The sequence below is a fragment of the Castor canadensis genome, chromosome 10 (genome assembly GCF_047511655.1).
Source record: "Castor canadensis chromosome 10, mCasCan1.hap1v2, whole genome shotgun sequence".
Lineage (NCBI taxonomy): Eukaryota > Metazoa > Chordata > Mammalia > Rodentia > Castoridae > Castor > Castor canadensis.
Window position 1 is genome coordinate 69972246 of NC_133395.1, and position 27392 is coordinate 69999637.

Sequence of the window (27392 nt, forward strand, 5' to 3'; positions counted from 1 at the left end):
TTCTACCATTTCCCCTAAGACAAAACGTGATTTTTCTTTTGACTTTTTTCCTCAACCATTTTAAAAGGTAAAAACCATTCTTAGCTCCCAAGCTGTACAAAAACAGGCAGTAGGGTCAGATTTGACCCATGAGTCTTTGTTTGCAAAGTCCTTGAAAGTCATAGGTTCCAAGAATTTCTTTTTTGATGCTTGCATTTTTTTTGAATGTAGGAAAACTTGGATTCAAACAAAATAAGAAGTATGTACTAGCAATTTGTTTACAAAGATTTGAATTTATGAAATGTAAATAAATATTTCTGGCCACATGCTTTGGTGTGATTTGGAGCTGATTTGAAGGCGTCACGAAGGCAGGGACTTGGTAGCAAGTAAGACTGCCAAGTAGGAGTTGGAGATCTTGAAGCCTTGGCTGTGTCTGTGAATTCTTAAATCATACACTCATGCAATTTGCATATTGATTTCCTCTTTTACAAAATGTGTGCTCCTGGAACTCTTACAGTTTCATTGTTAATGAAAATTGTTTCTTTTCTTCCCCCACAACCCTATATTATGAATTCTCAAAACCTGGTGCTGACAGCAACTTCCTTTTGAATGTCTTTAATTCTGCAATTTTAGACTCTCTTTTTTCTTCTAAATTTAATTCATTTCCAGAAATTCTGCAGAGAAAATGAGCCATAATAATTCTTGATCATTCTCAATTATCTTCTAATTTAATATAAAAGATTTTACTGCATTTAAAGTGTTTTTAATATGCAAAGATGGTCTTCCCTAAGTTTAACTTTATAATGTAGTAATAATTTAACATTATTTCCTGTTTTAGAAGTATTTTTCTATCTAAAAATGTTTTTTCCCAAATTGCTGTAGTAATTGTTCTAGAAAACACCTAGAACATTGAAGTTCTGTGTTATCATTGACTAGAACCTGACAAAAATTTAGTAATAACCTTTAATCTTACAGAACAAAATCAATTCTTGACAGTCCCAGACTTCACATTCATATAACATGGCTAAATGAAGTGTCCTGTTGGTCTTCTACCCAACTGAAATATTCAGTATTCCCCACATTTCCAGTGTCCCCCACTATACTCACCACAGAAGCCTCTCAACACAGTCATAGAGCTGCTTTTTCCTTTTAGTGCCTCAACATAGTAGGCCTGCAATAAACATTTTGTCCCCAGGTTGCCTTTGCATGTATAGATCATGAAACAAGAGCTAGAAGAGGCCTTGCCTGTTCAGTGTGATCCCTCATATTAGAGAAGAAATAACTGGTACCCTGACACCTGAGGATTTTACTGGGAGTAATTTGCAGAGTCAAATTAGAAGAATCCAGTTTTACTGATTGACCACAGTCTAGGGTCCTATCTGCTACAAGCTTGGTCTTCAGGCAGTGTCTTGACTCCCTCTTTCTAACTTAGATGTCCCATAAAGAGGTGTCCCATAAGGCTTTCTTGTTCTTAATTCACTATTCTGCATATACGATGTAAGCCTGCTAATAATGAAGAAAGGAAAAACAAAGAAAGTAAGAGCATAATCTGGTCTATATAAACAACCCTTATCTAATCAAGATGTGGTGTAGGTGATACGTGGCTTAAATACACTATGAATAAAAACTATTTCCCTTCCTCTTAGGTTAGCAGAACATATACAGTATTTGAATAGGATGTACAATGCTTTAGAGTTTGTCTATAAAACTCTGTAGAACTTAATGAAGATCAATGGAAAAGCTAAGCCTTCACAGCTGATGTTGCTAGGAATCTACAAATTTCAGCTTAATAATCTAGTAAGTTTTGAACCTTCCTTCTTATCCTTTTAATCAAAGTGAGATGAGTGTATATTGTAGGAAATTTTTGTTTTCTATATTTTTGTGTGAATGAAACATATATACCTCTATCAATTTGCTAAGACTTCTGTAATAAAGTACCACCAACTGAATCACTTAAACAACAGAAATTTATTATCTCACATTTCTGGAGGCCAGCAGTCTGAGGTCAAGGTGTCAGCAGTATCTGTTCTTTCTGGAAGCTGAAAGGGTCATGCTTGTCCAGTGGCTTCTATTGGCAACCTTTGTTGTTCCTTGGATTGTAGAAATATCACTCTGATTCCTGCCTTCATTTTCCATGGCAGTCTTCCTGTGCTCATGTCCGTGTCCAAATTTCCCCTTCTCATAAGGCCACCAGTCATATTAGATTAGGGGCCCACCTATCTCCAGTATAACTTCATCTTTAATTTTATCTACAATGATCCTGCTCCAAATAAGGTCATATTCTTAGTTAAAGGAATTAGGACTTCAACATATGAACTTTATGTTCATGTTGCATGGCAACACTCTGCACTGACAGAGTGTTAACTATTTTGCAAACAATGTTAACTATTTTGTTCACTGTAAAAATTTATACAGAGACATTTATGAGTTAGAAAGATTTCATCTACAGTTCCTGTGTTTGGACAGTGAAAGGCAGTGTAACACTACACTAATGCAAAAAGAATTGTATGGCTCAGTGACTTGAGAAGTTAAATTACAATGATGATTTTGTTTAATTGCATTTGTAAACATAGCTATTGTGTATGGTGATGTTAACCGTATTCACATCTGATGAGACTTAATATTAGAGTCAGACTTAAAACTTGTGAATAACCCATTAAAGTTTGTCTAAATGACAAACAAGGAGAGAACCTCAATTTTGAGATTTGTACTGAATGGGTATGTCTTTTTGAAGGGTTTCAGAGCTTTAAATTGCTGCTCATTGTGGCAGTTTATGCTTGGATCTCATTTCCTCTGCCATCAAGGAAGTTATGATTGGCGTGGACAAATGTTTCAGCCTGGAGGGAATGTTCAGTCGTCAGCTTGTCAGGCACTTGAAAGAAATATGATTTTCAGGGAATGTAAGAAGATAGCTTATATTAATTTAGTTACTGCACTGTGTTCTTCACATGCAAAAGGAAAATGGGTAATGTACAGCCAAAGAGAATGCTATTTTCATGTGCTTTGATTAGTGTTGGTTGCAGTTCCAGTGCCTTGCAATTGTCTGAAGTTTGACAGCTGTTAGACAGAATAATTTTCACTGTACAACAGTACAAGGGAAAGATGAACTAGAAATTGTTGATTTATTTTTGCCTTCTTGTCCATGCTCATTGACCCTTCTGAGAGTAATCATGGAAGTTTATGCTTCACCAACATTAACTTAAGGGTTGTATACTCTAATTGCCTTTTTCCTGGACATTTGAATGGTACCTGACACATGCTCATGAATTTTCACATCAAATTTTTTCTACTATCCTGTGAGGTAGATAAGAGATTACCTTCATTCAACCTGTGAAGGAATAGGGGTTTCCAAACATTGAGTGTGTGGCCCATGTCACCCATTAATGTAATGGAATTGAACCTGAGTTTCCCTGTTTCCATACATTGTTCAAAGCCATAAAAAAATATGTGAACATAGGCATGTTCTTATCCAAACATTAAGAGCACATCCTTGTGCGAGGTGGATGTTCCCTTTAAAAACAGAATGCACCATTAGGGATATTCACAATCTATATGACATTGTGAGAGGCCGTCAGTAATAGAAAACACATTTGGGGAAGGAAAGGAGAATCATGTCAAATTACTCCTGACTGTGAGAAACCCAACAAATAAAAGTCAAGCATTTGAAATTATATGGGCAAAGCTTTGATTTTTATTCGCTCACTTTGATGTCTTAGGCCCCAAGTGTTTTGCCCCAGATGACTAGGTTTTATATATTCTTCTATGTCCTCTGGAGCTAACATTTCTAGTAGTTTTTAATGGTTGTGGTGGGTTTTCTGCATTTGGGCAGAATGATGTGGCCAAATGGAAAATTACCACATATGGTCGAGTTTTATTTTTAAAGACAGACTTTTCACTATGGAGATAAAGCTGATAGCTTTGAAACTATGATTAGTTCTTGTAGCCAGAGGGTGACTTCAGGAATGGGAGCAGGAAGTGGATTGTGCTTCTAGGCCAGATTGCAGAGGTCTAATTTTGTTCCATCTCTACTGAACTGGTAACATTTGCTCTGAAATTTCCTGTTAGAGATTCTCTACACTATGTGTTTCTCTCAGGAAAGGAGAGACATGGTAACGAGGATGGGGTGGAAGAGAGGAAGGAGATAGAAAATAATCTCAGTTGGCAAATTCATCTCTTTGCCAGGACCCCAGTGAAAACTCATATGACTGTGCCACACACACATCCACATGCGTACACATACGTAAGACTTGCCATATTGATTTTCTATGGGCTTTAATTTCCAGCAGTGGATTTTGACTTTATACTACCTTTCCTTTGGAAATTACAGGAGCTTGAGTCTGGGGAAGACTGGTAGTCTACCTTGAGACTTTTGACCCAGCCTGGGGAACTGACATTTGTGTATGATAACCACAACTAATGGCTACTGAGTATGGAATTCTCTCCCAGCAATTGGAAACTGCCTTCTTGTGGATTATCTTTAAGACATACGTGTGTTTTATTTGATGTGCATGATGATTTTATTCAAATGAAATTCACTTTTAAAAATCAGAGGCTTTCAAGAAAAACCTGATTTTGCTTTCCTTTGCAAAATTAATCAATCTGGCCTACTTTGCTGCATGATAAGCATTGAGCTGCCCCATTTAGATGGGTGGAAGGCGTTCCAATTTAGTGCACTTCTCATCAATTTCCTATTGTCTGCCTGTGTTAATGGCCATCGATCGACCCATTTGGTGTGTTTTATTATGCCTGGCGCACTTCCCTGTTTATGTTACCTGTCAAGCCTCTGTTTGAAGTCATGATGCTTTATGCCTACAGCTCATGAACTGAGGAAATGGCAACCAGCCCCATATTATTCGCTCCACTCTTATATTTAGATAAAAAAGAATTATAAGAGCTCTAACATACATAGCATAAAATGAAGACAAAGAAGAAATGATGACCTGGGTGTTTTCATTACCATATATAATTCATACTTGTGTGCCCATGTCAGCAATTATGTATAAAAACAATGTCATGAAGCCAAATCTTCATTTTGGACTGTATCTTTTTTATCTTACTGTTTCCACCTCTCTGCTTTCTCAACCTCTCATCAACTGTCCTTAGATCTTAATTCAATTATGCAAAAATAGAATTATTATTCAAAAAATTCCAAAGAATGTTTGCCTTTGCAATTTTGAAAGCTGACCAGCTCTCAAATATATTTTTGGAAGTATAAGTATTTCTTTTCCAATAACATTTTCAAAGCCATATATACATGATTATTAGCTGCATTTGACTGGGAAAATATAATTTTATTCCTGAAAGAATTTTATAATTTTAGGTTGCCTTCATACTGACTACTACTGGGATGACTATTATTGATTAGAAATTAAGTACCCAGTGAGCAGAACATTGGCTAGCATGCTGCAGAGAGCACATCAGACACAAAAGACTCTGGCTTCATTCAGCTCATTAAAAAAACAAACAAACAGAAAAACACCCAAAAGTTTCACAAGGGCTTCCATTCACAGAGGCGGTGGTGATGGTGGAGATGGTGGTGATGGTGGAGATGGTGGTAATGGTGGAGATGGTGGTGATGGTAGCAGTGATGTTGGTGCTAACAATCCTTTTGGAAATGTCAGTTTTATGAGATTGTCACTATTTGAAAAATATCACTTACTTGAAAAAACTAATTTGAATTGCACAAAAATATCCCTATTGATGTCAGGCTGTATGTGCAAGTGGATTAAAAATAGAAACAGATGTATTTAAAGCACCCAACTCCATATTTTAATGTCAAGTAACATTTTAAAATATTCCTGGCAGAAGTATACTCTGTGGCTTTGGGACTACTATTTTATGCAATCTCAAGCAATGCACCAGTGCGTGAGAACACACAAGGCAAAGTGATTTATCCATATGTTTTTATCCTTCAAATAGACACCAATGTTTTAGATTATGAGTTTCTTGCAAAACTTTTTTTTAAAATCTGATTTTACCAAAAAGTTCTTGTGAGCAATCAAGGTAATGCTGAGTGTTGAGTTTCTCTTCAGAACCTGGCATGCCATGGGCCTGAGCACTGGTCATGGCTCTGTAAGACGACAGGAGGGAAACTCAGAGCATGTGCCTCATTGCTTGTGTCAAAATGCTGGGGATGTAGCTCAGTGATAGAGTACTTGCTTGACGTGCCAATACCCTAGATTTGATTCCCACCACAGCCAAAAAAAAAACCCAACTAGTTGTTTCAAATACAGTTTTAACACCTAACAAGTGCTATCTGAGGCTATTGTCTCACACAGATTTTACGGATTAGTTTGGTTCTCTAGATTTTAAGCCTGTCCTTTTTAACTACTGTACACGCCCAGACCTCGGCTGAGCAAACTCTACCAAGTGGTCAGTGACTCCTTTCCTTTGCTTTGTTTATTTGGTCCCAACTCCATCTTCTTTTCCTTTCTTTCCTTTTTTTTTCTCTCTATTGTGCTGGGTGCAGGTACATTTTACCATATACAAAGGTTCTTACAATGTATCTTAAATTACCCCCTCCAGTACTCTCCCCCATCCCCGCCCCCTGATTCCTGGAACAGTCTCAACAGGTGTCATTTTTGTATTTACACACATGTGCATACACTGTTTGTACCACATTCATCTTCCTACCCGTTCCCTACCACCTCCCCCTCCCCCCATGGAGAACCTGCTCTGCCCTCCTGTTCTCCAATTTTGTAGAAGAGAAAAACAAAAGATAAGATGAGAAACATGATGTTTTTTGCTAGTTTGAGATAAAGACAGCTACACGGGGAGTTTCCTTGTCCAATCCTATCTTCTTAATGGTGCCTTCCAAGCTTATGAACTTCTAGTAGGAACAAGTCAGAGCATCACCTCTTTCTCCTTCATTCTTTTCTATTAAAAGTGATGACTGTACTACCATAAAAGCATAGAATAAACATTTATTTTTAAAAATAAACTTTTAAGCTAAGCATGGTGGTTCAGGCCTGCAATCCCAGCACTCAGGATACTGAGGCAAGAGGATGGAAAGTTCAAGGCCAGCCTGAAGTGAGGCCCTGTCTCAAAAAATAAGCAAGTAAATAAATAAAAATAAGTAAATAAGCTTTTGAAAATATTTTTTTAAGATGGAGTTATTTTTGAAGCTTTGGGTGGATGTTTGTAGATCAAAAGTTGTCTGGACTGAATCCAGGCAGAGGAGCATTTTTTATGGGTTACATAGTGCTGCAGATTTTAAAAAATTGAGCCATATTAAATTTAAGAACAATTCTTATTTTTAATTAAAAAATAATAAAGTAACCTGGGGACATTGTGCCTGGTGCTGCTCACTTTGACCCATTTGTATTTCCTGCCTGGCCCCTGTGGACCCTGAGTTTGTGACTCCTGCTATGGACTGGTGACGGGAGCTTGAAGCATTTCTCAGAGTTGTTTGAAGGTATGCCCAGCATTGGTCTCCCAACATTAAACAGACCATGTCTGTTCACAATGTCACATTTCCTAAAGATTTCCTTTCTCCTCTACTTAGAAAGGCTTTGTATTCAGTGGCTTCATTTTTCTCTTATTTTATTTCTTCTTTTCCAATTATCATAGAGGCAGCTGCCTAATAAGAAACCTTGCCTACTTGCTCCCTATTTGTATAGTTCTTCTGGGAGATCCTCTCAGCAATAGAATGCAAGTTTAGTTCTGGAAATAATGAGCTCAGACTATTCAGAAAAGCCAGTCTTGAGCTTGGCTACCCTTCATCTTGGAGACCCACCTGATGGTAATTGATACAGTTTGCTTCTAAGTTCAGGTCAGACATTGTTTGCACCCACTCCAAAGACAGTAGTGTGTAGTATTTCTATTTTCCTGAGCTATTATATAAATATCTAGATGAAAGAGTGGCTAGTGGAATTAGCTACTCTAAAGATGTAGTAAGCAGCAGTAGAGAATTTCTTAGTAAGAGAAGCCAAACACAGTAACAGGACTGAGGTACCATTATCTTGGCAAAAGATCAGGGTTGAGAGTCTTGATGTAAATTCTGTTTTCCACACTGCTCTTTCCCAGATATCCCAAGGGTCAGGGCTTTTGGTATTCTATTCCTCAGTGATAGCCCCAAGTCTTCCAGAACAATGCTCAGCACAGAGACCTGCCAACCTGGCTTCCCTAGCACAAGCACCAGTGGTAGTAAATGCTCATTCCTCAGCTCACTGGGAGCCAGGCAGGGCATGGAGTGCTTTTGCTCTCCATACATTCTCTCTCTTCTGATAGACCCAGCAAATGAAACTGTGGGCATTTCAAAGGAGAAAGTTTTCTTTTCCTTTCTTTTTTTTAATGTTATTAGGGCTTGAACTCAGGGCTTCACACTTGCTATGTAGGTGCCCTTTTTGCTTTAGTTATTTTTCATGAGTCTCGTTTTTGCCCAGGCCAGCCTGGACTATGATCCTTCTATTTATGCTTCCCACTGTCACCAGGATGTCAGGCAAACACCATCATGCCTAGCCTTTTGTTGTTGTTGTTGAGATGGGGTCTCATGAATTTTTTTTTCCCTAGGCTGGCCTGGAACTGTCTCCTCCCAATCTCAGCCTCTTGCATAGTTTGTGATGACAGGTACATGCCAACACTTCAAGCTATTGGTTGAGTTGGGAGGAGGTCTTGTTAACTTTTAGCTTGGGCTGACCTCAAACCACATCCTCCCAATCTTAGTCTCATAACTAGCAGGGATTATAGGCGTGAGCCACTGGTGCCCTGCAGAAAATTTCCTATTTCTTTAAGAATCAGCTTGTTATTCTAATGTTATCTCCTGGTCTGTTCTGAATTCCAACAGTTTTATCCACTTTAAAAAAAAAAGTGTCTTAGAGAATCAAGTTTTAAAAATTGCAAAAAGTAGTTTGAGGATCTTTCTTTCTTCCGTCTGTTGATTGTCATTATTATTTAACTAATTTATTTCTCTTTTATTCCTGTATCTTTCTGTAACCTAAAACCAGAGTTTCTTTAAAGAATTTTTTAAATCAGGAATTTCTAGTTAGAAGCACTATTGTAGATAAATCACTACTCTCATAAGTCTATCATCAAAGAAATGAAATGGCAAAAATAAAAATGAAAAGAAATGATGGAGAATGTATTTTTACAAAAATAACACTTTTTAACATTTCTGATATGCAGATATAAAATTAATTGTGGGACATATTTTAGAACCGGAAACATGATTATAGAGCAGAAAGGTTCACAATGGTTGACAATAATATCATGTGACGTAAGAACACTCAGTGCTAAGAGATGCCAAGTATGGGAAGAAATTGGAAGAGAAAACTCTTCTCAGTTTAATTTTGGCAGGACAAGGGACCCATGTATGCCAAGTTTTAACTGAAAGCTACTTATAATAACCACGTTATGATTTCTGCAGAAAAACCAAGATTGTTGACTTGGCACCTTAGAGACATAAGGTGACTGGATATTTTTTACAAAGCTACAAGCATTCATTTTTGGTAAAGAGCATCACAATAAAATGCAAGGGACAGAAATGTTAAGCCTACCACTACTTTACTGGTGTCAAGAAGAATGAGAAATTGTACATGAATATTTTTTAAAGATAATTAAAACAGAATGGGTAAGAAATGATTCCAATAAGTGGACTAAATTTCTTGGCTTTTATTTTTACAACGGTTTCTAACTTACGATACATGAAATTGGAGTCTCTAACCCAAGAGACAGAGGCTTCCCTCTGCCTTAAAGAAATGCCACCGGGGCTGCAGTGCTATCCCCTCTTTGGCTTGTAGAGGGCGCTCTTGTAAAGTGAATATATTTCCTAAAGCTGGTGGAGCTACCTGAAGTGAGCGTCACCATGGAGATCTCACTGCAGTGAGGGAGAATGGATTCCACGGGCCTGCTTCAGAAATGTGTAAATAGCAGATGCTTTTATTGCCTTTGTTTGAATCTCTGCCCTCACAGACCAGCTCAAGCCGGAAGCTCAGAGGAGAGGAAGTCCTTATTTGTCTACAGTGTTTTGTTTCCTCTATGTACAGTTATTCTCCTGGGACGAGTGTGCCCAACAACAAGTTAATGAAAAAGATATGAATTCAGATTTCACATAGGCAGATAAAGGAATATGCTTTTCTTGAGCCAAAGTAATAATTTAAGTTCTTTTTTGCTTTTTAAAAGGGTAATTTTGTTAGACTCTCTTTTATTATATTCTATTAAGCACAATATATGTGATAGCTATTGGTTATAAAGGTTTATTGAATGAAATTTCGAATCCACAGACATCTGTGCATTTGAATGCACTTGCTTTTCTGCAGCTCAGTGGTTAAGAACCTGCATTTGAATTCTAACTAAACTGATTTCAAATTCCTCCTGACTCCTGTTTAATAAGGCTGACTCTTTTTTATCTGTAAAATGGGGATACTAATAGCATTGTGTTAGTCAGCTTTCTGTCACCACAACAAATACCTGAGATAATCAAATTATAAGGAGAAAAGATTTATTTTGGAGCACAGTCTTAGAGGTTTCAGTTCATGATTGGTTAGCCTCTGTGGCTTTTGGGCCTGTAGCAAGGCAGCACATCATGGCAGGCATATTCACTTCGTGGCCAGGAAGCCAAGAGGGGAATAGGAAGGGGCCGAGTCCCAAGATCCCTTTGAAGGCATGCCCCCAATGACCTAAAGAAGTGTGGCTCAGTGGTAGAGCACTTGCCTAGCATACATGAGGTTCTGGGTTCAATACTAGCCACCACCAAAAAAGAAAAAAGGTAAATGTAATAATGCATACAGAAGTGTTCTTATTTGTATATCACATGAAAAAGACAATTTTTATCTTTAGATAAAAATTATTGTGGAACAACATATTTAAGCCAATCTAGAAACTGATAAGCAAGGGAATTTAATTAAGTCTTTCAAGTCCTTGTAACAATTAAGGCAAATCTGGGTTCAGAACTTGGGTGTGCTGCTCCTCATTCATGGTAGCACACCGGACAATTCTAATCCACCTATAGTTTTTGAGATACTGTAACTTTGGTCTTATCTTAAACACCATCAGAGATAAACTCTGAAACAACAAATGGAATAATTTTTGGAGTTAGAATTCCATGTAATAACCAAAGCACAAGGTAAGACTAGACTTTTGAGCATTGTGTGCCATAAATAGATTATCTTCTTACAAATTACATATAGTATACATGCAATTTCTTTTCTAGTGTAGGACATTTTGACAGAGAATAATTTACTCTGAAGAATATATAACTCTACTTCCCACAAATCAAAACGTTGGTGACAGGCTCCAAGAGGCTCTGAGTGAAGATAATGATTCATGTAATTCTACCTGTGACAGCAAAGGAACACTCTTGCTATTGACTTTGTATGGCATCATCAGTAGAAGCCTAACAGAAATCAGAGGCATGAACAAAATCCCATCTTTGTATTAGTAGCTTTTACCAATTTGCACCAGTTCCCTAATGATCATCTGAAGTATATTTTTCATCAAAATAATAATACCAGTAGAATCCCTTTTCCCAAAGCGATCAGGGGCACTCACTTGCTGTACTTGTGTCCAAATCTACTTAGAAAAAGAAATCTGTTGGTATAGTGAAGGAGCTACATGCTGTGCTTGCTTCTTTTAAAAAATTTATCCATTTATATTAGGTATACATTTGATTTGCACTTATTTTGAAGCAAAAATGCATTTGGATAACAAAAATAATGTTTATTGAGAACTTATTTTCTTCTCATTCATAGTTTTAACTCATCTAATCTGATCTGTTCATGTAATCTTTAAAACAATTGATGTGACACATTGAGGCATAAATGTCTAAACAGCAGAGCGAGGTTAACGAGAACTTAAGTTCTGTCAACAGAGCTGTGCTCTTGGGGAATGTCCTAGAGGAGAAATCAGAGTAGGTCCAAAGAATGGCACTGAACGGGAGAAACCGCTTCTGCCCTGACTGGATTTATGATCTTTAAAAACAAGTTTCATTTCAGGTTGGCTGCCTTGGTGGCAAAACAGTCCGGAGTTCAGAGCACCTCACTTCAAACCTTTGACAAAACCATTAGAAAGTGATACTTGTCACTCTGCTGAGTTACTGACTCACAATGTGTTAAGAATTGTTGGGAGCAAAACCATGCATGGTGGTGCATGCATGTGATCCCAGCTACTCGGGAGATGGAAGTAAGAGGTTTGTAAGTTCAAGCCCAACCAAGGCAAAGGTAGTGAGATCCTATTTCAGAAGCAAAATATAAATAAAAGAGCTAGTGTCATGGCTCTTATGGAAGAGCACTCGCCTAGCATTCATGAGGCCCTTGGTTCACCCAGTAACACACACACACACACTCAAAAACCTTGTTGGGATCAAAAGTTTATAGACATGCACTACAAAAGAAGAGAGTCAGGTGAGGACAGTTGTATCCCCCAAAGCCTAGCATGGTGGCTTGCAAATAATAGATGCTCAACTATTACATAGATGTTATTATGAGATTTAGAACAGGGATGAGCTCCTTTGGATTGGAGTGTATAAAAAAGGTAAGGCTCGAGTCTTCAGATGAGCCTTAGTCCATAGGAAGGATCTAAAATACACAAATAGTAGGTAGGAATAGATTCAAAATAGTAGGAAAAGAATTCATTAAAAAACTCCACATACAAGTAGTGTAGAATAAGTAAAGAAGATAAATTGGAACATGGTTCATTCGTTTTAGAGCATAATCCACCCATCTACCCATCCATCCATCCATCCATCCATCCAGGCACTCCGTCCAAAGTGAAATAAGGAAGCATGAATGTAGGTTGGAACCAGAGGGGTTTTTTTGGGGGGGTGGTGGATTACTGGAGTTTGAACTCAGGACCTCCCACTACTTAAGCCATGCACTTAAACCCTTCTACTTTAGTTATTTTTTAGATGGGGTCTACATTTTTTGCCTCACAGGCCTTGGACTATGATCCTCTTACCTATGCCTCCTGTGTAGCAGGGAGTATAGATGTGCACCACCACTTCTGGCCTAGAACTAAATTTTGAGATATCTGGATTGCCAAGCTCAGAAAGAACTTTAACTTGATGATTGTTTCTGAGACATTGAGAGAGATTTTGAAAGCTTACTAAGGAAGAGTAGACTGACAGAATTAAACAGGATTGATTAGAGAAAAATGGGGTGGGGATGAGAAAATCCTGCAGAGGGAAAAGCCAAGGTCCTCAGAGAGGAGGATGAGCATTTGACTGACATGGTGATGGGGTAAGGAGGAGGAGGGTTGGGAAAGTCTTGGATTTTAAAAATGTTGCAGAGGCACAACTTACGGCCATCATGAGATAAGGGGATTGTAAAGAAAGACACCATGGAAAACGTAGTATTACTGTGAAATAAAAGCTTGTCAAACACCAGGAAGAAAAAAAAATGAGATAAGTGGAAGGTAGGCTCTAGCAATACCAGCTTTCCTGGACAGAAGGATGGTGGTGAATATAGGAAGGCTTCATAGGCTGGACATGACTCTTTTCTCAAACTTCATATTTGTACCTTTACATCTGCTATACATCTAATAGTGATGAATGCTTCCAACATCTGATACCTACTGAGCAGAGATTTCATGGCTAAAGAGGTCAAGCATCACTATCTTCCTGTAGCAAGAAGTTTGTTTTTTGTTTTTTGGTCCATAAATGGAGCTTATTTTTTAAGCTGGTAACCATGCTGAGTTTTGAGTTCATCAAATTTAAAAAGGATGAACACTTTAGAGATACATAAAATCAGGTATTCAAAACACAGGAAAGTGGTAAATCAATGAAGAGCAGAAAACCCCAGAGTGCCTGATAGTTCACAAATTCTTTGATTTCAGTTACTGAAGCTTGAGATGTAAATGAGTATGTGTTGCTGAGCACCAAAATGACTTTCCCTGTCTTTTGTGTGTGCGTGTGTGTGTGTGTGTGTGTGTGTGTGTGTGTGCTGGGTGCTGACAGATACTTTTCCTTAACAATCCCTGTGTTCCTTTCTTGGAATCTGGTGTTGGAAAGAACATCAAAAGCTCATCATGTTTCATTTCCCATTTGCCAACAGAATTATACCTAACCCGTCCAAGATGGATTGTTGTCTGTTTTGTTGACTTCAGTTCTCAGGCTTGGAGAATGGTCATCAGAGGCCGGTGGAGTGGCTCAAGTGGTAGAGCACCTCCCTAGGAAGCACGAAGCCCTGAGTTTAAACCCCAGTACAGCCAAAAAAAGGAATGGCCATCAGTAAAACTATGGAAATGTGTTGGCTGGCAACATAGTAACATGTCGTAATTCTGATGGTAGCTATTGTTCACTTAGTAAAAGTTTAAAACATGCATACATAGATGAATATAATTTAAAATGCAACCTGATGTTCAAAAATGCAAGTGGTGGGAATATGCAGAAAGGAAGAACTGTTTACTTTAGAAAACAGTATTTTTCATCTATCAGAGACTTGTCATCATAGTATTTGGCATAGATCCTGGCACAGAATAGGCATCATAAACACTTTAGTAAGTAAATAAACTAGCAAGTAAATACTTACCATGAGAGAAAACATGGCTGCCTGGGAAATGGGTAACTGTTCTTTCCTTTGTGTGTTCCTTGAGTTCTTGTTTTTCTTTTTGAGACAAGATCTTGTTATGTTGCCCAGGCTGGTCTTGAACTATTGACTCTCCTCTCTCAGCCTCTGAGTGCTGGGATTACAAGGATATACTACTAGACACAGCTTCTGAGTTCTTTTCACCCATAGCTATCAGCACAGGACCAAAGGGAACTGTGTAAACTTGGTCCCTAGCATGCAGTATGAGAAACAGTTACAGAATCAAGTAAGTTTGGGAAATACTGGATTTTCTTATCTCTTCTTTAGAGTGTTGGTATACATTAGCACATTAAAGGTTTTCAAAGTTCACAATAAAGGAACCTGTTTACTAGGTGTTTTGTTTGACCTGAGAGCCTACTTTTGCACAAAACCTACACAGCATCCACACTTTAGGACATTCTGCTCCTTTGGTTTCATTTTCACATTTTTGCCTGAGGAAGAGATCATATCATACTCCATTTTTGTATGTCAAACTATGTGCTATATTGCATCTAGTATGCACTCAATAAAGACTTATGGAAGTAAAATGAAATTGGCCTAAAAGGTTGGATAAATGACACCAATGCTCAGAGAAAAAGCTGGGGTGTCATGAAGGTAAAGATGAATGAGGTGGTTGAAGGAAGAAGGAAAGAGGAGTGGTGTAGAGCACAGGTTCTGAATTCAAAGGGCCTCTTTTTAAGCAAGTGGAAGATGAGATTTTCTGACACCACACTTGTCCTGGTTCACTGTGGTCCCTCTTCTTCAGTCATTACAACATCCCTCTTAAATCTCCTGTGTCTTCCAACTCTCATAGATAGAATCAGCACAGATAACCACGGGTGTACCTTATTCATGCTTAATGTTGACTATCAAGTTGGTATAGAGATTGCCATTTTAAAGCTTCAGCAAGTGAGTATTTGGAAATGAGAGATCATTTGGAAAGACTTTATGAAGCCCACACACCCTTGTATCTGGGGACTCCAATAATGCTACATTCTCCCAACTTACTATTCCAAGTCCTATAGCGCACATGATATGTCGGTGTAGTGTGACCAGGATAACAAAGGTACAGAACTCTAGAGACACCCAGATGAACAGCAGACAAATGTTCATAGTAAACACAGACCAACAGAATCTCACGCTTCAGAAGGGGTCCTCAAATATTCAGGAGAAAATGCTACTTGAAAGTCTACTTCATAGACCTCTGAATGTGTGCCTTTAATTGGCCACCTTATGATTTTCTCAAGAGGTGAAAGGAATTTGAAAATAGATACAAATCGGCAGTGTTCCTAGTGTTGCTATTATGCATATTGTGAACAAAATATTATAAACCTCTCCAGAGACAGCATTATGCTGGAAGATTATTCATTTTTGACTGTATTTTCTTGCGAAGTCCCATTCTTAATGGAGAATACTAGAAAAAGTATCAAAATGTTGGTTGCATTAAAACTTTTCTTTTGCTTGACAACAAGAAGTTAGGGGGGCATTTTCGTGTTTAGCATGACTTGGGTAGTGGGTATACAGTCACTTTAGTCTTCAGATATAAATCTCAGGATTAACTTCATTGTTAAGTTCTTTTTATAAGGGGTTCAAGTAGAGGTGGAATGGGTCTAAAGAATATTATTATTATATTTTCTGACAGAAATATTTTTCTTTGGTGGCATCAATTACTAAAAAACATACGTGTTGCTCCAACCATATGCCAACTTGTTGCTTTCAAGGAGTTAGTTTTACATTCAGAAGAGGAAGGGGAGCTCCCTTCCCACTCTGCTGCATCCACTCTATTATGGAAACAAAGGGCTCTTACCTCATAGCCTATTGATATGTCAAGTAATAAATGTGACAGTTGCCGGTTCTATTTGCCTTATCCTGTCTTCCTGCAGAACTGAAACGTAACATGTTTCTTACTAGTAACAGATGCTTCAGCCCTTCCTTTGAAATTCCTCTGGAGAAGCTGCCCTGTTGATTCCATTAGACAGGAAGTGGCTTTATGCAGATGTCTACTGGGGAGATGCATTGTTGTAACTGCTGTTCTGCCGACCCCTCGCTGACTGCCATGCTTTTCTCTTGTAGGTGATGTGCCTTCAGGACTTTTTTGGTGACGATGACATTTTTATTGCATGTGGACCGGAGAAGTTCCGTTACCAGGATGATTTCTTGCTAGATGAAAGTGGTAAGGAAAAAAAAAGTTCAAAACCAGGGGAAATTTGAGGCAGCTTTCCAAAATGAGCTGCACCAGGCCAAGATTATGTCAACTCCAAAGCCACCAAATCAGTTTCAGACCCTCCACCAGCATGTCTTTCCTATATCTTGAATTTCTTTGATTTTTTTTATATAGAAAACAGATGAAATGATCATTGGAAAGGCTAAGGTATTTGGAAGAATAAATTACTAATGGCTAATTTATAACCACTTAATATCTAAGTTAGTGTTTTATAGAAAACCATCGTGTGCATTTCTCCAATTTTAATTATGTATTTTTACCAAAATTTATAGTTGAGGGATTTGTAGTCATAAATGTTTCTAGGGTAGGCTTTCATGTGGTCTCCTTTAATTGCTAACTAAGAAAATGGTTTAGTATCCCCTTTTTCCCCTAAATATGTTGAAATTTGTATGTCATTAGCATCTGTGAGGTATCAGAAGAGAAGAAGGTAGCTCCCCTCCAATAATAAATCAAATGTGATTCTCTGTAATTGATAAAGAGGGGACTGTTGATATAAAGAGAGGACAATCAATAGACAAAGAAATGAATGTGAAAGGTTGTGACCTTACAAATTATTTCCTTGGCACTGTGAATCATTTCAGAATCTTAATAGTATCACAGGTAAAATTGTTGTATCAGAGTCCCTTCCTTAATGATATGGCCTATCATATCCCTAAAATTTAATTAGGGAAATATTACATAGTTATCATGGTTCAAATTTTAGTTGGAAGTGATAATGTCTTTTTGAAGTGGTAATGACTTCTTTGTTTCATAATGCAGAAAAAATTAATTAGTGAATTTTTGACAAAGCGAACGGTGATACTTGAACACTAAGATAACAGGGCCAGTGATGTAATGAAGCGGTCTCACCCTAACACTGCAGACGTGTATTCACATATAGTATCTATTTTCTATATATAGACAGTTGTGGGATGCTTAAGGATGTTGTGGTCAATGACAGATTGCATACACCTGATCACATCACCTGGCCACATTGTAGCCATTCTAGTTCATGTAAGTACGTTCTGTGAGGTTCATACAGCAACTAAATTGCCATTTCTCAAAACATGTCTCCATCATTCAGTGGCACATAATATATACATCATTATTAGTCACGTGCATTTAAACATACAATTATTCTTCATCATGAAAACATCAAATGCCTGAAGGAGTTTATATAGATGTGTCATATGAAGAGATTTATTTGGGTTCGAGAATCCTAACTGGACAAGTAGTTTGGCATCTCTTTTCTTTTGAATAAGTTTTCTCTAAATACATTCCATCTTACAATTGATAGACATACCCTTTGAGACAAATATTTATGTAAACATATCACTCTCAGGCATCTGCAGGGAGGGTCTCCCCATCCCACTCCTATTTAAGGATAAGACAGCTTTGCCATTGTGTAGAACAAGTGAAATGTTTCCAGGCAGCAGCAGAACTGACAGCACAGTTTTGCAAAAAATAAACTGCCTTGACTTTCAATTTAAAGAAAATAGCTGCTTCTGATAGAATGGTCTGAGAGACCAGATGTATTCTGAAATGAAAGTCCATTTGTTGCTTTGAGATAGAAAATGACCTGTCAAACTCTGACTAGAACACAGCTTAGTTTCAAATCCATAGGGTTGAGTTGCCCTCTGGTGTCTATCCAGGCTGCAGCTCCTGGGTTGAAAGCACACTGTCAGGAGAGGAAAATCCAGTTGCACAGGCTTCCTAAGCCTGGGCAGGTGAGAAAAGTGGCCCCCAAGTTTACCTGAGCGCTGGACACCTGGCGGCCACTTTTCTCACCTGCCCAGGCTTAGGAAGCCTATGCAACTGGGTTTTCCTCTCCTGACAGTGTGCTTTCAACCCAGGAGCTGCAGCCTATAGCTCTACTTGCCAAGAAGGGCACATAGACATAGACTGTCTGAGAAGCGCAATAGAAAAGTTGGGCCAGAAAAATGCCTTTCAAATTCCTCCTTAGAATGCTTTGTCATTAACAAAAGACACGTGGGTCTAGGAGTATAGCTCAGTGCCAGTGTGTGAGCAGCACGTGAGAAGCTCTGTGTGTTTGATCCCCAGCATGGCAAAACGGAAGACACATGCACCTCAGTGCACGTGTGCACATGCAGGTGTATGTGCACACATACCAAGGACACCTCACCTGTCTTTTGTGGCTTCGCTTCTTGGAAAACCACTTCAAACCATTTTGGTGAGCACTTCACATCCTTTCCCCTGGTCCATTTCTTGGTATGAAATCCATTTGCCGAGTGTCATGTCCTCCTCCATTCTAGAATAAACACGTGGATATTCAGAGGAGGAAAGAGTCAACTAGGAAAAAAGAATCTAAATTGAGTTTTTACTTCCTTAGATGAACTTACCCTAAGACTAAATTCACACGTTGACAACTGCAATTTTCCTATTGCTTGTACAGCATGTTCTGCTGCTAATATATTAAAATCTGAATCTTTTTATAAATGCTCTGAGTATGATTTAGCCCAGCTTATCTGTACTTGCTAAATGGTATTTGCACATTGATACTTCATTTGGCTGATTCTATAGTAGCTTCCTTAAAGACGTGTCAGCAGGGGGTACAGACATCTTCAGAATTAATACTCTTGCCCCACACAGGGCTGTGTTTGATTTAATGGTGCCAAGAAATGGCCTTTTGCCGCAAGGCAGCACTTTCATTTTATCTTTCAAAATTAACCTGGCTCCCAGTGTGTTGGGGATTAGCAGTAATACATCCCCCTAATTACTGCTAGGAAAACTCCCAGGGATGTTGCTTAAGGTCTTTCCAGTGAGGAGTTTTGCCATTATAGACACATATTTCACAGGGCCACATGGGAGCCAGATCGATGTTAGAAACTGTGAGGGACCCTTTCCTCCCTTAAGTTTTTGCGTACGGAATGAAATGCCTTCCTTGTTCTGGCTCAGCATGTAGCCATTTTTGTGACATGGCCATTAATCAATGGTGGCTTAGCACCTTGGGAATGGTGGACAGACACTATAGAGAAACACAGACCCTTCCATTACATAGCCTGTTGTCTAATATACAATGATAGAACCAAATCAAGAGTCAAGAAAAATGCCAAGGTGGAGACAGGAAAGTCAACATGGTGTTGCTTAGATGTTGGTGACAAACTGACGAATTTGTGACTTGTTGCCTTTCAATAGTGACAGGATTTTCTTGATATGTCCAAATGACCTCTAAAGGGACAATTAGCTTCTTGATGATGAGTCTGACACTGGATGTCATCTTCAGTCCACTCCCTCACCCTTAAGTGAATGTCACCACACTTGCTTGGTTTCTTCACCCACTCCTCTCATTCCAGGGGCATCCTGCCCCTTCCAGCCTACTCTAACTTTCCTTCTCATCTTATTTTTCAGATCCTGCTTGATTCTGATGCCAATAGGCTTTATTTGAAGCTTATGTATTTTTGTTTACATGTCCTATTAGTTTCCTATCACAAACTGGGTGACTTAAAACAATAGAAATTGCTAGAAAAGAGTATATTGAATGCTATCATCACAAAAAAGTGATAAATGTTTGAGGTGATGGATATGCTAATTATCCTGACCTAATCATTACACAATGTTGCCATGCATTAAAACATCACCCTGTACTCCAAAACTCTGTACAATTATTATGTCTCAATTTCAATAAAAATTTAAAGTATCAGGAAAATCCTCAGAGATTTATTGTCTTATAGCTCTGGAGGCCAAAAGTCTAAAATTAAGGTGCATGTAGCGTATACTGGTTCTGAAGCCAATAAAATAGAATCCTTCTGTACCTGTTTGGGTTTCTGTCAGTTCTGCATTCCTTAACTTGTGGCAGTATCACTCCTATCTTTGCCTGCTTTTCCCTGTGAATAGTATGTGTGTCCAAATTTCCCTGTTCTTATAAGGTCATCAGTTACTGGATTAGGGCTTGCCCTCATCTAGTGCGATAACCTACTAACCTGAGAACATCTGCAAGGATCCTATTGCCAAGTCATTTCATATTCACAGGTGTTAGGAGCTAAGACTCGAACATATCTTTCTGAGGAACAAAATTCATTCCACAATAGATGTCACTGGGAGTTGACTGGATTTTAGTTGATCTTTGGTTACAAGTAAACCAATTTTTATTTTTTATCTTTATGCACAGTGATAGCATTACATTCATTACTAGAACACATAAACCCCAGAATTGTCACTGGGTGTTCCCTCATCTGACCTTTCAGAGAGTCCTTTACCTAACTCTGTCCTTTACCAGACATATGCTGTTATACAGTCTGAGAATTTCAGCAACATGTATGAGTTCTTGAAATCCCTTTGTCTAAGATAAAACATGGTCTGAGTGGCAAGGGGACTGTAATTTTGATTGAAGTGTCCTGTCCAAAGGTACCAGCATACAGGTTGATGTCCAATGTACTGGAGGAGATCTCTATGAAGTTGGCCCACAAGCTCCCTGCAGGTAGGGACTCTGTTTTTTCACTGAGAATTACACACTACAGGGTTCAACTCTGGAGCTTATATAGTTTAACATGTCACAAATGCTCATTTAAAAGTGTGAGGATGAAATCTTCTGAGAGAGGAACTACTGTAGTCAAAGAAGAAATGAGGATCTCCAAAGATAGTAAAATGGATTATTATCTAAGAGAATAAAACTGAATTGGTATAAACCAAAGATTGTAATCTAGGATTAAAACAGAAAGGAAGAGGCCTAGCATGCTGGTACACACCTGTAATCTCAGCAACTCAGGAGGCAGAAGTAGGAGTGTCTCATTCTGAGGCTCATCTGGGCAAAAACACAAGACTCTACCTGAAAAACAAAATGAACTAAAAGCAAAAGGACTTCAGGGGCGTGGCTCAAGTGGTAGAGTGCTTGCCTAGCAAGCCTGAGGCCCTGAGTTCAATCCCCAGTACCATAAAAATAAACAAATAACAACAACAAAATCAGAAGGGAAGAAAGAGAAAAATATCCAACTATACAAGTGAATTTCTCTGCTTGGTTAGGAATGATGCAGTTTTTATAGCAGCACATTCAAAATTATGTTTAGTTGACCGCAGGCTTGATGTGAGATGTTATACAATTTGGCTTACTTGCTGTGTATATGATAGGTTTATTATATGTTGTAAAATTGTTTCAGTCTTTCTGATTGAAGATAGTAAAATGAGGACTGGACCAAAAATTTTAAAACAAGATTATTTAACAGTTACAAAACTAAATAAATATAGAAAAATACAAATAGTTAAGCTTTCGAATGGTTTTTTGGGAAGTGTTTAGTGTTTAGATTTCTGAAGTAAATAAAGCTCAAAACTGCACTAAGACTTTTAGGGCGTGGCTGTGTGTGTACGTGTGTGTATCCATGCATAATCTTCTATCTCTGCAGAATACCTGTCCAACTCCTCCCCAGATGGACACTATCTGGAGAACAGTGTTCTTCCTAGGTATGAGATTTTTTCTAAAAGACACATTTCCTAATCTTCACTTAAGGATCCCAGTGGTGTTGGGTACCCAAGATCTGCTTGGTAAATGTTTCTAGAAATAGTTCATCCTGCCCACTTTCCTGGAACTCATGTCCTGAATGAGGTAAAACAGAAGCTGTTCCAGGCATCGTTTACCACAGGTCTTCACTGCTTGAGTGATAACATAGGGCTAGAACCAAGACTAATAGAGACTGCATTGGAATAGCCTTAGAACGCACAGGTCTTGTCCAAGCTCTGCATCCTACTTGCTGTGTGGCCTCTGTATCTCCAGGTCTGCTTCCTATTCTGGAAAAGTCTTTTTCCCCCCTGGATTGTAATGGACCTCAAATGAGATAATAAATGTCAAAGCACGTTCAAAACTGTGTTCCTTATTACTTCATGAATGACACCTCAGCTGAAATATACCTCCTGGTGGACTACAGCTGGACTCAGCCACATAGATTCATTTGCAGGACTTAATTGGAGGCAGATGTCACCAAGATTTGCTTTTGGTGTTCTTTAGAACCAGAAAGCAATTTCTATTGACTTCTTCTCACTCTCAGCTTTTATTCTTGTGCTGACATGAGAGAGAATTGAGGGGCCTTTGAAGATATCCTCTGTTCTCTGGAGGGAATCTTTGGATGAGTAAACCAAAGCACACTTAGAAGAATCAGTCAGACTTTAAAAACTGACAGCATTCATTTCTAGCCATTGGGAAATTTTCTCCCTCTCCCTTTCCTTCTCCATCCCCATCTCTCCTTCATCCTTTCACTCTCTCTCTCTCTCTCTCACTCTCTCTCTCTCTCTCTCTCTCTCTCTCTCTCTCTCTCTCTCTCTCTCTCTCCCTCTCTCTCTCCATGTTGATTTGGGTTAAAAAGGTCTCTGATGACCCTGCTGTTGTGTCCTGGGGCTGGTGATGCCATTCAGAACCCTGGAAGATGCATACTGTGGCTAAAGACCAGGCCTCCTCTTAACGTGGGTTTTTTTTTGTTTTTGTCTTTTCTTTTTTTGGTGTTGGGATCAAACCCAGGGCTCATGTATGCTAGGCAAGCGCTGTACCACCAAGCTACATTCCAGCCCCCTAATATGGTTTTTGGGCTACTGCTAACAAAGTTCATTTATTCTTTCACTCATTTATTCAATAAGATAACTTGCTATGTGCCAGGCATTGTGCTAAGCACAGATAACTGTAGACAGTAACATAGAATATGACCCTTTGTGTTGACTTTTAATGTTGCAAATGTCTAAAGATATCAAAGGAACTTAGGTACTAAACTTTGACCTAGACTATTAAATATCATTACTTCATCTCATGGATTTTTTTTTCTCTTAGGAAAAATATTATAGTAAAATGATTAATGGGTCACATAAGACTAACAAGTCTTTATAGGCTTAAGTTTAAATTGGATTACAAGGCCAGTTCACATTGAATCTGTGGGCAGATTTCTTTCAGAGGCATGATACTTCTTGGTACTGGGATGTTTTATTGTTTTGGTAGATGTTAGCTGTAGGAAAGAACAGCTCTTATTTTAAGGAAGCATTATAGCCATCTTGTTGAATAATTGCCAAGTGTCTGCTATTTCATTGTCTTATTAGAGAAGAATGTAAAATCTTGTATGCTTGTTTCTGGTTGCATTGATTTGTAGAACTCGGTTGATGTTTGAAATAAAGAGTTTGGGGGCTGTTGTTTGAGTTCTGAGTAGAGAGCACATTCACTGAGGTACTTTACCCTTGTTTGTGTTTGTTTCTTAGCAGTGGAAAAACTGCAGGGAGTTCTCACGACTTTCTTGACCATAGCTACCTGTTATCTTGTGCATAAATGCAGTTTCCCAATTCTGTCATGCTGTGTAACAACTATCATTCTCTGCCTTTGTTTCTAGAAGGTGAACTTTCTTCCTAATCCAACAGGATGATCAAAGTCATTCACTGTAAACTGTTTTATTTTCCTTTCCTTCCAGGCCCAGATGCCTTCACTCATCTTCTCTCCCGCTTTCCTTGTCTTTCAAAGGAACAAGAGTCTCACTCCTTTTCTAAAAGCCATGGTCGTGTTCTTCATCTTGTCCTCTTGGTTTCTCTGTGGCCTCACCTAGCCAGCATCCCTTCCCTTTTGCTCTTTTACTCTATCTCTGTCATCTCCTTCTCTGCCCACAGCCAGGCCCAGACGTCTCCTGTCCTTCAGGAGCCTCCAGTCATCTCTACCAAACTGCTAAAAATAATAAATAAATTACTGTCCTTGAGGGCGCTGCTTCCTTATTCTCACTCACTTTTTATAACTTTGGATTACTGTTATATGAAACACAAAAAGATTATGAGGTTATATCAGCTTTTGACAGCCTTCCATTGTCCTTTTAGTTTTATATAGTAGTAAATTTCTTCTTTTTCCACTACATGACATCTTGGCCATCCCAAGATTTTTCCAGCCCCTCCTCAGACAGTAACAAGTATTCTGGGACTCTTCCTACTACAAATTGTCACTTCAATTCCGAAGCAAAAACTTAGTCCCACATGACAGTCATTGAAAATTGGTGTTCTTTTCTCCACACTTATAAAGGGCCCAATGTAGCCAGTACCCTCTAGGGACACGGTAGGGTTGATGTTCTTGCTCCTTGCACTTACCTGCTCCCTGCTCTTTCTCATCTCTCCAGTCCTGGATGGGGCTAGCAGTGGGGTAGGGTGATGAGAATGCAGAGGTGGATGACCTCCTCTGACTGTCCTGTTGTAAGATGGCTAATAACTCTCAGGCTAGGAGTTGTTAGTTAAAGGCATCTTCTCTTATGGGTGTTTTCAGGGGTCCTTCAGGGACTCTAACTGGGAACAGTACACTCTTCTTCACTGATGTGGACAATTCAGTTTCTTCCAACTTTGGCTGTGTCTCCTGAAGTCATTCATTTCTAAAACTCACCCTGTTGCCCTCAGATGATCCTCTTGGGAAGAATTTGAATTAGCCCCATGTCAATTCCATCTTCATTTCTATCAAATTACTTAGTCATCCTGTATCTCCAACTAACCAGCCACCCAGTACAACCACACCTCCTTCACTGTGCTACCACAGGCTTTCAAGTGAAAGCCAAACACATGAAAACTGGTTTATTTCTATTACTTCCGTCTGTCCACAGTGGATATCACCCAGCACTTTCAGTCTCAGTGAAGCCCAGATTGACGCAAAGGGAAGCAGCTCCCCTCTTTTGGAATTATGGGTGCTTATAGCACAGCTTTCTAAAAACAATCTGCACTGATCCCCTCTCTCTCCAAGAGCTTAAGCCTTTTCTATCTTTAAAGTGGGCAATAAGACTACAGCCTCTGCTTGTTTATATCAGCTTTGGAATTTCTGGAAAGTAATCCATCTTATAATTCACTTCAATATCTTATATACATTTCCTTGGAATCTGGATGACATTTTGAATCCTATCACATTTGCAACACCTACCACATATGTAACAGTTCCAAACAAGCAAAGAAACCCTCAAATTAGTATATATGATGTTCTCATTCTCTCTCTTTCTCCCTTTTCCCTTACCCTCCTTGCCTTCTTTGTAGCATTGAACATTTTGATAATTATCTCCTTGAAATGCTGTCCCTTGACCTTTGTGGTGTTTGGCTGAATTGGTCTCTGCCTACTCCCAAGCTTCTTTCAGCTTTGCTCCTCTTCTGCCATCTATCCTTCAGTATCTGTTCCCTAGGATTCATTCCTCAGCCCTTTTTCCTACTTAATTATTCTATTCCTAGCCAAGTTCATCTACTTTAATGGCTTTAGCAATGATGGTGATGGTAGACAGTGATGGTGACAAATGGCAACCAGATGGTACACAATGAGCAAAGCCTTTGAAGTATGTATAATTTTCCCAATTTTACAATTAAGGAAATTAAGACTTAGCAATGATAAATAATTTGTCTGAGGCCACACAGCTAGTTAGTGTTGAAGGGAGAGTTCAGACCCAAGTGTATCTGTGTTTGACAACACATTCTTAACCTGTAAATGTATCTCCTCTCAAATCTACATCTCTAACTCTGACCCTTCTCATGACCTCCGGAACCATATTTCCAACTTTCTAGAGTGACCTTGCCTATGATTGATTATCCCACAGCCACCTGAAATTCAACACATCTCACAACTGAACTCATAACCTTCTTGGTCAGCTGTATTCCTCTTTCTGGTTTACTGTGTTAGTTCATGGCATCAGCATTCTCCTTAACACGGAGGATGCAGAACATGGATCTATTTGTCACTCACCCCTCACCTTTATTCCCCATTGTCAACACCTTGTTCCTCTCCTTTCTAGTGCTACTGCTATTGTCTTATCTCCACATAGTCTCCTATTTGGACTGTTATAAGGATATATTAACTTGCTTTCCTGGTTTCAGTATGTAGTTATTCCACATCATGATTAAATACAGATTGCTTCTCACTTAAACAGTCCTGCAATGTCCATAGACTCCTTGGCATGCTGTTTGAGGGCAGCCATAACCCAGCTGTGTCATATCTTTACAACTATTACCTTCATTTTAGTTCTCTTTCACACTCCAACCTGGGGTTATTTGTTGGAGTCCCCAAAGTCATTTATTGTCACTATATTCACCTTTGTCTATACTGTCCCATCAACCAGGAATGATTTTCTTCCTTTCTTCCTTTTCCACCCATCCAAATCCTTCTTGTTCTTTGACTTCAGTCCACAAGTTGCCTTCATTGTAAAGCATTACCCCATCTACTTGGTTTCTATCAATTATTGGGTTCCCATTCTTCTTGCAGTTTTTGTTCTTTTTTTAAAATAATATTTCATCATTTTTACATTTACTTACATGTATATACATTATTTGGGCCCCCTTCTAGTTTTTGTTCTTCTCTCTATTATAATATTTTGACAATTCTGCCTTGTGTTATGGGCCTTTCTAAAACATGAATCTAGTTCATAAATACTTATCATATAATTTTCAGAAAAATTCTGTATTGTTGTTTTACAAATAAAAAACCCCAAGCTAAGAGAAGTTAAGAAATTTCCTAAGATCGCTTTATTAGTCAGGGTTCTCCAGATATCTTCTATCTATCTATCATCTATCTATCAATGTCTAAGAGAGAAGGGAGTGGAGATTATAAAGAATTGGCTCATGTTATTATGGAAGCTGAGAAATATCAGGATCTGCTATCTCTAATTTGGAGACCAAGGAAAACAAGTGGTGTAAATCAGTCTGAGTACAAAGGCCTAGAATCACCCATTGGTATAAATCCTAGTCCAAGGATAGGAGAATATGAAATGAAATGTGGTAGCTTAAGAAGTGAGGCA

General features: G+C 38.6%; 1 protein-coding gene across 5 annotated transcripts in view; it reads left to right on the plus strand.

Moving 5' to 3' along the window:
- The window catches only part of Dclk1 (doublecortin like kinase 1), a 341030-nt gene that overhangs the window by 163118 nt on the left and 150520 nt on the right, over positions 1-27392 (plus strand). For all 5 annotated transcript variants that reach the window (XM_074043546.1, XM_074043544.1, XM_074043543.1 and 2 more), the window contains one exon: positions 16551-16650. In XM_074043546.1, the coding sequence (XP_073899647.1) occupies positions 16551-16650 (100 nt within the window). The remainder of the gene's footprint in view (positions 1-16550; positions 16651-27392) is intronic.